At 38.3% G+C, this 12,463-nt stretch overlaps 1 protein-coding gene across 1 annotated transcript; it reads left to right on the top strand.

Moving 5' to 3' along the window:
• Positions 1-4,547: 4,547 nt before the first annotated feature.
• On the top strand, positions 4,548-12,435 carry fga (fibrinogen alpha chain). Its single transcript, XM_026163162.1, has 8 exons — positions 4,548-4,656; positions 6,361-6,462; positions 6,979-7,162; positions 7,550-7,695; positions 8,471-8,569; positions 9,445-9,606; positions 10,428-11,064; positions 11,513-12,435. Exons 1-8 carry the CDS (start codon positions 4,606-4,608, stop codon positions 12,211-12,213), a joined length of 2,082 nt encoding a protein of 693 aa, XP_026018947.1. The 5' UTR covers positions 4,548-4,605; the 3' UTR covers positions 12,214-12,435.
• Positions 12,436-12,463: the final 28 nt, after the last annotated feature.

Raw genomic sequence — 12,463 nt, 5'->3', positions numbered from 1 at the left:
TCTCACGGCGCTAGTGACCTAGCCCCCGGCTAGCTATCGAGCTAGTGGGTAACAGACGTCTCCGAAAACGTCGGAGCGCTTTTGAAAATATGTGTAACAGCTACCCTGAGGTACCCCTGAGCAAGGTACCATCCCTACACACTGCTCCCCAGGCGCCCAATGGCTGCCCACTGCTTCACTGAGTGAATGGGTTAAATGCAGAGAGCAATTTCCCCACGGGGCTCAATAAAGTACAATAATAATGTAATAATAATAAACTGAGCCGATATTTGAGGTTTACACAGCTACATTCTCGCCTGAAAATATGTTAAACGTTTATTTTGTGACCCAGAAAGAATAATAAGAGTAATATTAAAACTAACTAGCTACCGCCATTGTTGACAACTGCGCTGGGCTGCGCTATGAATTCTGGGACACAGCTGCTTCTTCTTCTTCGGGGTTTAACGGCAGCTGGCATCCTTGTACATGCAGTGCTGCCATCTTCTGTTTCAGTCCGTTATTACACTCTTAAATCCTGCTATTATTCCTGCGTCTTTTGCGATCTTACAAAGCTTCAAACGACACGTCGACTATTAAATCAGTCGTCGACGATTTTGATAGTCGACGTAATCGTGACTAGTCGACAAATCGTGGCAGCCCTAGTTACCAGCATTCAAACTTGTGCTGGGTGTTTTATCTGTTTACCTTCAGATTGTGAGCCTTTATGTAATTTCAATTTTTTAATGAAGTGACAGTGATAATGGAACTAAATAAAATTCAGGGACTTTTTTTTTTTACCCTCTTGAATTCTCGCTCTTCGCTGTGGTCAACATATTTGTGCCTCAATGGGTTCGACTTATTAACCCATTCCCGCTCATCTATTTGGATATTTTTGGCAGTCTCTCTCCAGGGATTCACACCCTCCCCACATACTACTCTGCAAGTCAGAGCAGACCATTATACATGAGTTTACAATCCAAGAATCTTGTAAAAGTGTAAACCTTTAATCTGCACTGCCAATGTTGTGAATTTTTAAGCCAAAGTGGTAACTCATAATGCGTCAACACGTATTTGGTCATTTCTTACTATGTCTTGAACTTGGTCCTGAATTGTTTTTGTGTGTAAGACATGACTGAGCTGTTCAGTGTGAAGCTTTAGGTTTTTAATGTCTGGTACAAAAACAACAACACCTATGACCTCAGTAATAGCTTAGCACTTATCTTAGTACAAGGACATGCAGATGGTTGTTAAACTCCTGACATTCAAATACACTGCATTTTGACCATCTTCTAGGTTGGTGTGTAATTATTAATTTTAGTATCAATGAACTTCCATGTTAGGTTAATTGGTGATTCTGGCTGTAGTTGTAAAAGTTCATGAAGGAAGCAAAGCAGATAAAATAGCTAATATAACTGAGGAGTTGGTTCTTTTCTTCTTGAGGTGGTTTCAGAGACACCACTAGCTCCCCAAAGTGTCCCATTTCATCACACTGAAAGCAACTATATGAGAGAAAGATTAAAATATGACTTTGGAAACATGAGTATTTCTTTTCATAATAAATCTGAATCGCTGAACATGGCTGAGAAAAACATCAAAGTTAAGGTAAGTGCTTACTCTATACCGTTAACTATCGCTAAATTTAATCACATTTTTAATCTGAGAGTAGTTTGTGTTGGTCTTTGTTCAATGTTCTGATGGGACGAGTTCTAGTCACACAAACTCTTCACCCAGTGCACATGATAGCAGTGAAATTATCAGTTGCAGTAATGAAGGCAAATTTATCTGCAGCTCCTTTAAAGGAAAGGCGCTCCAGCAGGATCCAGAAGTGTTTGCTATATTTGACTAAGACTGAGCCAGAAACAAATTTCTACTGCTTTACAGCAGAGAATACATTCATAGACTTTAACGCTGAGCTAGATTATGCAGTTCTGGAGCTCAACCCTGAAACATCTTGATGCATGCTCAATCATCCAGGTAACCCTGAAAGCTCAAAGGCAAAACAAGAGCAAAGAACAAGGTACCACTGGGGCTCCACTGCCTCCCAATGGTAAAGCCTGCATCATTGGACACCCAGCAGGGGAAGTGAAACAAATGGATCCTACATGTATCATTGAGACAGAGAAGAGAGGGCAGGCTGCTGATGATTATTTGAGTCATTAAATTAAGTCATTAAATCCAATAATCATCCACTTGATCTGTAATTATGCCACAAAGCAAAGCATTGAAAACATATTAGAGGGTGGAAATAAAGCAGGAAAAGTAGCGACCTAACACACTTCGATGTATCACGCTGGCTCTGGCTCTCCAGTGTTTGATGTTTTTGCAGGATTTACTTATGGTTTTACAAAAGAAGTCGATGGTATTTAACTGATAGTAAATGAGAAGTGAAGCAACACAGTGTGTAAAACAGTTTCTTGTCTGTGTGGTAAAAAGTTGAGATGAAGATGATAATGTACTTCTGCACTTAGTGAAGAACTTACATTCTGCTAATAGGGTTCTTTATATGGTTAAAATCTGTATCTTTGTCTGCACTGATTTAAAGAGTTTTATGTGTCTTTGTGAGACATTCAATCCTAAATTGTTTCCTATCACTAATTTGTCAATCCACTTTTACTTTTCCTGAAAATAAAAGCATGCATATTGTTTGTTTCTTTGTCTAAGTATAAGCTTTAATCTTCTACAGACCCAGATCAGAAAGATTGGCTGAGACTTATTGCTGCTGCTGATATCAATACACTTCATATGTTACTATTAATCAGTCGTGCCATTTTGTTTGGTCTGTGCTGCTCTTTAAGCAGCCTTAAACTCAAGAGTGATTCTTTGTTTGTTCCAGTAGATGGCGGTGTTGCTTCATTATTCTCCTCACTGGTAAACAAGAAAGAAAAGATATTTCCTATAGTAATTTAGTCTGTCTATACATTTATCAGAATCAGAATACTTCATTAATCCCCAGGGAAATTATGTGGGTTATAGTTGCTCCAGTACAGTAACATTAACAAAAGCAGACTATTTAACAATACAATATGTTAAGAATATTGACAGCAACATTACAGAGTAGAAAAGAGCGTGTGTAAAACGTGCGTAGCTATTGCAGTGTTTACAGTGTGTTTGATGGAGGAGTTGTACAGGGAGATGGCCACAGGCAGGAATGATTTCCTGTGTGATTCAGTGGTGCTTTTTGGTAATCTCAGTCTCCCACTGAACGTGCTCCTGTGACAAGCCAGCATGTCATGAGTGGGTGGGAGGTATTACCCAACATTGTCTTTATCTTGGACAACATCCGCCTCTCCGACACCACCTTAAGGGAATCCAGCTCCATACCCACAACATTACTGCATCACTTTGTTTTTGATTTGATAAATAACCATGTTCCTGGTGTGTATTTAACAGTGTGTGATTCTCCTCATATTTACATATTTACATATTTATGTACATCTGTTCACAGAAACGGTTATAACAAAAGACTAATGAGAATTTTAGAAGGACAATTTTAATGGGAAGATAATTGTGATTCGGTTTATTTCCTTTCCTGTTAAGAGAAATAATATCGAAAGCGTTCACGTGTTTATAAAACTGTAAGTAGTTGGCTTAGTGTATCTCCCAAAATACTGTATTGGCACTATGAAACTGCAGTTTCTCATTTTTACTATTACTTTTGTACTGGATCAATAAGTTAGTCTCCTGCTTAACAATCAGTCAAATAAAGCCTTTGAAATAAATGATAAATTTTGCTGTGCACACCCCACAGCAGCCTAGCTGGTAGTTGCTAGCTCTCATCCCCTAGTTCTAGTCATTTAACTGGTTCTGTCCACTCTGTTGGTGTGTTTTTTAATATCGTGGCCTGCTGTGTGGTACTTTTTATGCGCTCCTTTATTCATTAACTTCTACAACAATATTTTACCTTCTGGCCTGTATTTCTCTTTTATATTTGGTGTTAACATACACCTTAACTTGAGAAGCTAAATCATTATTGTTATTTAAAAATGTTATACATTTTATCATTGCATTTTTTTTTACCTGTGTGTCGTTAACTTTTTTATTCTCTGGTATTTTTTTGTGAAGCACTTTGTGATCTTTGTATTGAAAGGTGGTAAATAAATGACATTTTTCTGACGCATGTAATATTAATATGGAGAGATTCATTTATATTTTAACAAAACCCGCGGTAATGCTGTAAAATGGGAGTAAATAGAAACTCTATTCTATCATTTTAAAATCCTCGAATGTTTTTGTTGCCCTTTTCTGATTGAGTTCAGTTGAGTCAATGTTAGTGTCGTTGGTGTTTGTCACTATTTGGTTGGTGTAAAATGTACAGGAACTGACAGGAAATCCTGCTGCAACTGAACTGAGTAGGCAGCATGTTTGACTTTAGTGTGTGTGTGTGTGTGTGTGTGTGTGTGTGTGTGTGTGTGTGTGTGTGTGTGTTTGAATGCATTATTTTTGAGTAAAGATACACACAGTACAACAAACACATCGATTAGAAGCTGTTGCTCAACTCTGATCTGACCTGACCAGTGTTTGCTGATGACTCACCGGTTTGTGAAACTGAACCTGAAGGCTTCAAATGATCAGAGAGCAGCGTTAGAAAATCATTCAGGAACAACTCTTCGCACAGAAACAGGAACGATGGAGCGACTCTGTTTCCTTTTGTGTCTGATATGTGTGTCCTCAACACTGGTGAGTTTCTCTGATGTTTTTAAATAATTTTACAAAGATGTGGCCCTGAAATTTTTTTCTTTGTCATTTTACTGTATACTATGTGTTGTTTAATAAATAACAAGAATAATTATGTATTTACTGATCACACATATGTTTATTATTTACTGATATGAATACATGAACATAGAATTTGGCTGTTCTATTTATAAAGATGTCGAGCACACTGTCTTATCCATTATTTACTCTTTTATTTTACTACCTAAGTTTATTAGATATATTTCTGGTAATTATTATTATTATTATTATTATTGATTTATATGAATATAGTAACAAAAGATTTAGCAGTTGTGGACGTCGGCTTGAGCAGAATGCTGAATACTGATCAATCAAAGAAACAGTCACTATCTTTAGCTGTTTTAAGAATTCAAATAAAGGATGTGTAACTTAGCAGACCTAACAAAACAGAGCTTCATTTATACTTACAGTTTTTATATATATTATTTAAAGCCAGTTATTTAAATACTGCAGACTGATTAACTACCACTGACCTAAAATTTTCGTATGCAACATTTAACCTCCTAAGACCCAAACTTTTCCACGGCATGCATTTTTAATTTCTCTTTGATATTTGAGCATATTGGGGCCAGATGAATGTAAAAACAAAGAATTACCTGATTATTATTTTTTTACCTGATTTTTTTCTCTTAAAAAAATTATAGCCACATATGAGGATATTCATTTAATATTTCGACAGAACAGTAGCAGTTTAATGTCCTCGTAAGTGAATATCAGGCCCATGTAGAGCAAAATTGAGTATTTTGGTCTAAATAACCCAAAATGTGATGTCCACATATGTGGACGTCAGGTAAATGGACTGATTCTTATATGGCGCTTTTCTACTCTCCCAGAGTACTCAAAGCGCTGTATACAACATGCCTCATTCACCCATTCATACAAGCGCTTCTAAACTCAAGTGCAACTAATAAGCATTCACACACATTCACACTCCGATGAACGCATCGGAGGGCAACTTGGGGTTAGTATCTTGCCCAAGGATATTTGGCATGCAGACTGGGGCAGCCAGGAATCAAACCACCAACCTTCCAATCAGTAGTTGATCTGCTCTACCACCTGAGCCACAGCCACCCCAGGGTCCTAGGAGGATGATAAGAAAAATAATTATGTACTAATAACAGTATAAAATTGAGTACATTTCAAAATAAATTTGCAATAAATAAATTTGAAAAGTATTTCTGCTTATATAATTATTGTAATTGTGGATTTTACTTTATAAAAATTATTAATAAAATCTTTATTTGTGGGTAAGAAGCAAACAATTTAAATATTTTTAGTCAGTAATATTATTCCAAAGAAACACCTCCTAATTTGAGCAGTTCAATTGAAATTGGTTATACGTGTTATAATGTACATGTCTGATGTGCAGCATCTGTTTTTAAGATTTTTAGTTAGTTTTATCAAAGAAGTTCAGAATGTATCACCAAGCCTTTAACCAGGGTTTTGTTTAAGTAGGGTTTCATTGTAAAAGTCCTTGTTGTAGACCAAATGGACTAAAATAGCTGCTCTGTCACAAAGACTCTTTGCTTGCAACTATATGTGCATAGTCACCCCTCAAAAATCCATTGTACACCAAGAACAACCAGAGACAATAGCTATGTTTTCTGCCCTAACTAAAACAATGTTGACTTTCTTGTCTTCGTCTAGGCCCAGGTTGATCCCAGGGGAGCTCGTCCAGTGGAGCAGGGCACCAGAAGTGAAAAATGTGCCACTGAGAAGGAATGGCCTTTCTGCACAGACGTTGAATGGGTATGCAGATTCTCTGTTGTCTCTCAGAGCTCAAGCTAGGCAAAGTTCTTATTGACCTCAATTAATGTGTGCAATTTTAAGATTCAATGTTTACAAGAAAGCTGGACTGGTGAAATTCCAGTTTCTGTCAGTGCAAAAGTCTAACTATGTACTTAATCGATAAGATTTCAAAATTATGTCTTAGTGTTTATATATGGTAAAGAGATGCTGCTATAATAAGGGAAGGAAATCTGTCAGCACGAGCCGATTGCAATAATTAATGCTTAAAATGACAGAAATCTATAATAAATGTTATATTGTGAATGACCATGAGGGAGGTCTTTATGGGTAGGTAAAATGGTTAAACTTGTGAAAATACACTACAGAATGTACAATCCGGGCCAGACTGGAGCTTTTGTGCCTCTGGTTGTACTGCCAATTATTAGAATAACCTGTTGTTCTATATTTAAATGACTCTGATTTTCATGTGACACAGAAATAAGGAATAATTATGTCTTCTCTTTGGTCATCCATTAGGGCCCTAAATGTCCATCAGGCTGCAGGATCCAGGGTCTGATGGAGAAATACGATCACAATATGCTGAAGAAGATCGAGAAAATCCGCAGCCTGCTGGATCAAAACAAGGCCAAACATCGCTCCGCTGATACGGTGTCGAAACAGACCTACACCTACTTGAAAGAAAAGCTAACCACTGACGCTGGTTAGTGTGGCTTTGTGCACTTCTTCTGTTTCCCAGTCAAGAGTTTAATGGTTACAGGAACCCAGTCTAGGTGGTTATAGGACACCTGGAAGTTGTTTCACAGTTAAATAAATATCTGCATAAACTGATCAAAAGTGCAACCCTAACAAGCAGCTTTAAAGGTGTACACAGTCATATTTAAAAGATATTTAGCGGAAAGAAATGGGACATGGGAGTGCGCACCAGTTTGTGGAAGCCATCATGTGGTTTTATTCCCAATATTATCTCAATTATTTATATCCAGCAGAACCCTCCCATCTCCGGACAGCTGACAAAATGCATTTAAACAAAAGTAAGAATCAATCCATCCATTTATTAAACTAAACGTTTCCTGTTTTCTTCTACTAGGTGGCGACAACAACTACCTTGAATTGGCTCAGACTCTTCGTCAGAGGATCACAGACATGAAGATTAAAATCGACAAACAGATGACTGTACTGGCAGCCCTGAGGGATCAGGTCAAAGACCAGGTCACAGAGATGCAGAGACTGGAGGTATACCAAGCCAGCACAGTCAAAAATACATGTTTGCATAAAAAACATGACAAGAACATCCTTAAAAGTATTTACAAATGCACTAGAGAAGAAAGAATTTAAAGTACTGAGGATAGTTGACTATGCAAAAATATTGAAATGCCTGTAACCAACAGTAGTGAAGCCACAGGTTTCAGAAGTCTAGAAGAAAGAAAATAAGAACATTTTAAAAAGCACTTAGCCAGCGCCAAATCACAACAACAGTCACCTCTAGTTGCTTTATGCTGTAAGGTAAAGACCTTAGAATAATACAGAGAAAACTCCAACAATCCGTTGAACCCTTAAAGCAAGCCCTTGGCGACAGTAGGAAGGAAGAACTCCCTTTTAACAGGAAGAAACAGCAGAACCAAGTTCAGGGAGGGACATCCATCTGCCGTGACCAGTTGGGGGTGAGGGAAAGAAGGCAGGACACAATAAATCAACATAAATCAGTATAATAAATATCTACACATGGATATATTCAGATTTGTACTGCGAATGTAGCTCAACTTCTGACAAAACTCTGAATATTAATTAATCAAAAGGTCCGATTAACTAAAGTAAAATCTTTTTATGGCACCTGTGTAACAGTGAGAAGCAGTAAAATATTGTTTTTTATTGTAAAGATATGTTACAATGGCAGAGTGAATTTGTTCACATATATTTAAAACTACCACTTTTTTTACAAGTTACTTTTACAATTTTTTTTTACTCTTGGGTTTCACATTTTTTTTAAAAACTTGATCTCCTCTTTCAGGTGGATATTGATATTAAGCTTCGTTCCTGCAAAGGATCCTGTGGAGGCTACTCTGAGTACCAAGTGGACACGGAAAGCTATGTCACCTTGAATAAACAGGTGAGAATTCAAGCGACCACATCTATCCACCCAGTTAAGGGTGAATAAATTAAAAACAAGCTCATTAAATTGCCAATCAGCAGAGTGAGTCAATAAATAACTAATTGTGGGGTTTGCATACAGTGAAACACCAGCTATCTCGAGTAATCTGCTGTTTTAAATACATTTTAAGTCCAAGTAATTTCACCTCTCACAATTTCTTAGGTTTTTGCATATCTGTCCCATTTTATTGACCACTAGAGATAACCTTGGAAAAAACTTCCTATTTTTAAATGGAAAAAGAAGTATTTTTAAAAGCTACCCAAACCTACATGGCTCTATGCAGAACTGTAATTGCCCCCAAAACTTAATAACTTGTGCCACCCTTGACATGAAGAACTTAAATAATTTGCTATAACTGTCAATGAGTCTTCACAGTTTTCACCCATTTGCAGTTTGCCATTACTTTTGTCACCAAAATAAAGTTATTACTTTACATCTGTTAAAAGTGGTTTAAAGTTTAAAGGGTTGCGGGTTGGACTCAAACTCGGGTCGGCCACTCTAATCATACAGGATTTGGTCACCTGCTCATCCCACCAAGCCAAAACATGAGAATAAATAGTGAGAAATACACTATTTTAAGATAACATTGGAAATAAAACAACCAAAAAGAAAGTTTTTATTGGCTGTTTTTTGAAAGGTAATAAATTCAAAGATACAGAAAAAGTTATATTTGTTAAAAAGTCAAAATATTTAGTTGTGACCATTTTTATATTCAATTTTTTCAGAATTAATAAAAAGATATTTTTGTGTAAGATTTGTGTTTGTCATTCTTCTGACAATTGAATTTTTCCCAACATTAGGTTGTGAACTTCTCTTTCTGTCTGTCTTTCCAGGTCCAGCAGTTAGACTCCCAGGCACCCCAGAATGTCGAGACTGTGGGGACGCTGTACGTGATGAAGAGCAGGCCGCTAAGGGATATGGTTGTGGATAGCAACTTCAAATCCGGGGCCGTTGAAGGAGCAGCAGGACAGCAGACTGCAGACAAGTTCCCTGATGTAAGAGAGCCGTCACATTTAGATTTCATCTCTTAAAAAGCATTACGTTGCTGGTAACTTTTCAGGTTTAGAGGTATATTCAAAAATAACTATTATTATGGCGTTTTCATGTACTTCAAATGGAAATCTTACAATAGGAGAGAGATAAGGCCAAAATTGCCTTTAGTTGACATTCTCCTGAAAGCTAAGCGCCTCATTTCTAAAACTATGCATCTTTACCATGTGGCTAAAATGTTAATCTTAACTCTAAGCGGTAATGCAGTGATTGATGAAAATCTTAAGTAAATGCTTCCCATTGTTTACATCTTGCACCAGTGAGCTAGTGTTTGATTGTTTTATGCTACTTTGGAGCACTTTTTGTCCCCTTGGATTGCCCACTAGTGGAGTTCTAAGACCCAGAGGAAGCAGACATATCAAATTTTGATATCAACTGACATTTGTTATTGACAGTTTAGTCTTTTTAAAACGTTTGACAGCATTTAGTTCAATTCAATTTAATTTTAAATACCCTAAAATTTGATTCCTTTTGGTTTGTGGTTCTTATTTGGTTAACTGTACTGTATGTTTGGAAACTTTAGGCTTTTATGTTACACAAACATTTATTGGGAATTGTTATGGCACCATGAAAAAAATGTCAGGGACTTCTCAAGCAAGAAGCAGCTATTGAGTTACTGACCTTCCGGAAGTTGGAAACCATTCTCCCTCTTGAGCAGGATCTATCATTTCATCAAATTCTGTTAATATTGCTCTATATTTGTATAAAAAAGTACTTTCACTGAACCAATATTCCTTAAGAGTTTTTTTCTCTTTTCTTTTTCTAGGTGAGGACTGTCCATTTGGTCCTGGAAGAGGAAGGCTCTAGCTCATCCCCAGCAACTGTTTCCAAGGTCCCAGGTACTTCCTTCTCTTCGTCTACATCCTCATCCTCCTCATCTTCATCGTCCACCTCTTCCACATCATCTAGATCAATCACTGAGATTAGTGGTCGTGGCGACGCGGACACGTTTGGTTTGGGTGGAGGGTCGCATAGCCTCGGCCAACCCAGTACAAGTCATGTGTCCACCAAAACCATCACCTGCACCAAGAGAACCCGAACAACTGTGGTTCATACAAGCGATGGGCCAGTGGAAAGGACAGAGGAGGTGATAGAAGGAGGACCCGGATGCCAGGTGACAGGAGACTTCACCAAGGGTGGGATAAGCTCCTTGTTCCCCTCTCTCAGCCATACATCTTCATCCTCTTCTACTGGCTCCACCAAGACCGTACATCTCAGCAGCACTAAGGGCAGCGTCTCTGGAAATACCAAAACTGGGTTTAGCGATCCATTCGACTCTGATGTCGGGCTCGACCTTGGCGCGTTTCTGACTGACAATACAGAAGATGATGTTCCTGATTTTCACGCCAGGAGTGTGAAGGTCACATCACGAATCGAACGCCAGGCGGATTATGTAGGAAAAGGTACTGAAACTGACCTGGAGTAAAATATACAAAGCCAAGAAGAAAATGATTAGCTAGATAGCATGCATTAGCATCAGATAGCTTGCTAGCTAGCCCTATGTACCAAAATGATAAGTGAATACAGCATTTTTTGTTGTTTGTTTCTGGAGTTTAAATATTTTAAGATTTCCCATATAATACATTTGATAAAAACATATTTCTCATTGATAGTTTACCAATCAACAAATTCCTGATTAGCGATTAACCAAACTCTCCAAAAATCCTGCAAATATCACCACCCACATCCGTCCTGCTAGCCACAGACTTATTTGCCACAAAAGAGTGTTTAACATAGAGATCAGGAGACGAAGAATCGACTGCCAGCAAGTTTAGCTTTTGTCGATGAAGTGTCCATTTTAGCCAGTCCACGCTAACTCGCGGTTTGCGGTATGCCCCTCTCTGTTTACAGATTGCGTTGAAATCTACCAGAACCATCTGAATGGGGAAACAAATGGCCTGTTTAAGATCAAACCTGGCGGCACCGACTCTGAGGCAGTAGTGGATGTTTACTGCCAGCAGGAGGGTATTATGGGAGGGTGGTTGTTAGTCCAGCAGCGAGAGAGTGGTGCACTCAGCTTCAACCACAGCTGGGTTGAATACCGCAATGGGTTTGGATCAGTGGACACTCAGGGCAAAGGCGAGTTTTGGTTAGGCAACCATAACCTCCACTTGCTAAGTAATGAAAGTGAGACTATGCTGAAAGTTGAACTAGAGGACTGGGAAGGTGCTGTAGCCAGTGCAGAGTACACTATACGGGTAGGATCAGAGGCGGAGGGGTACCCGCTGCATGTCTCCACATACAGCGGGGATGCTGGGGATGCTCTATTAATGCCAAAAGCATCTGATTTATCCCACAACGGAATGAAATTCAGCACCTTCGACAAAGATAACGATAGATCGGAGCATAATTGTGCAGAGATTTATGGGGGTGGGTGGTGGTACAACAACTGCCAGTCAGCTAATTTAAACGGTATTTATTATAAAGGCACATATGACCCCAAAACAAACATCCCACATGGAACCGAGAATGGAGTTGTGTGGGTGACATACAAACCAGCAAATTACAGCCTGAAAACTGTTCGGATGTTTATCCGACCAACTGCTTTTTAACTTGAAAAAACAGGTGAATAGATAACAACCAGAGGACAAAAACCAAAGGTAGAATCAATCTATCTGTGCAATAAGTACTTTCTGTTTGTGAGCATGCTGTGTAAACAGTATTGATTCTTTTGTTAGCACTACCAGTCCAATGTTCTTGCAGTGACCCAATGTTTTTCGTGTTTCTCAACCACTGAACTCTGCTCAATCAATAAAGACTCAGTCTTCACTTTACTCACTGTGGTTTGTGTTCTCATTTCCC

Source organism: Astatotilapia calliptera, chromosome 3, assembly GCF_900246225.1.
Source record: "Astatotilapia calliptera chromosome 3, fAstCal1.2, whole genome shotgun sequence".
Lineage (NCBI taxonomy): Eukaryota > Metazoa > Chordata > Actinopteri > Cichliformes > Cichlidae > Astatotilapia > Astatotilapia calliptera.
This window is presented reverse-complemented; position numbering and strand designations above follow the sequence as displayed.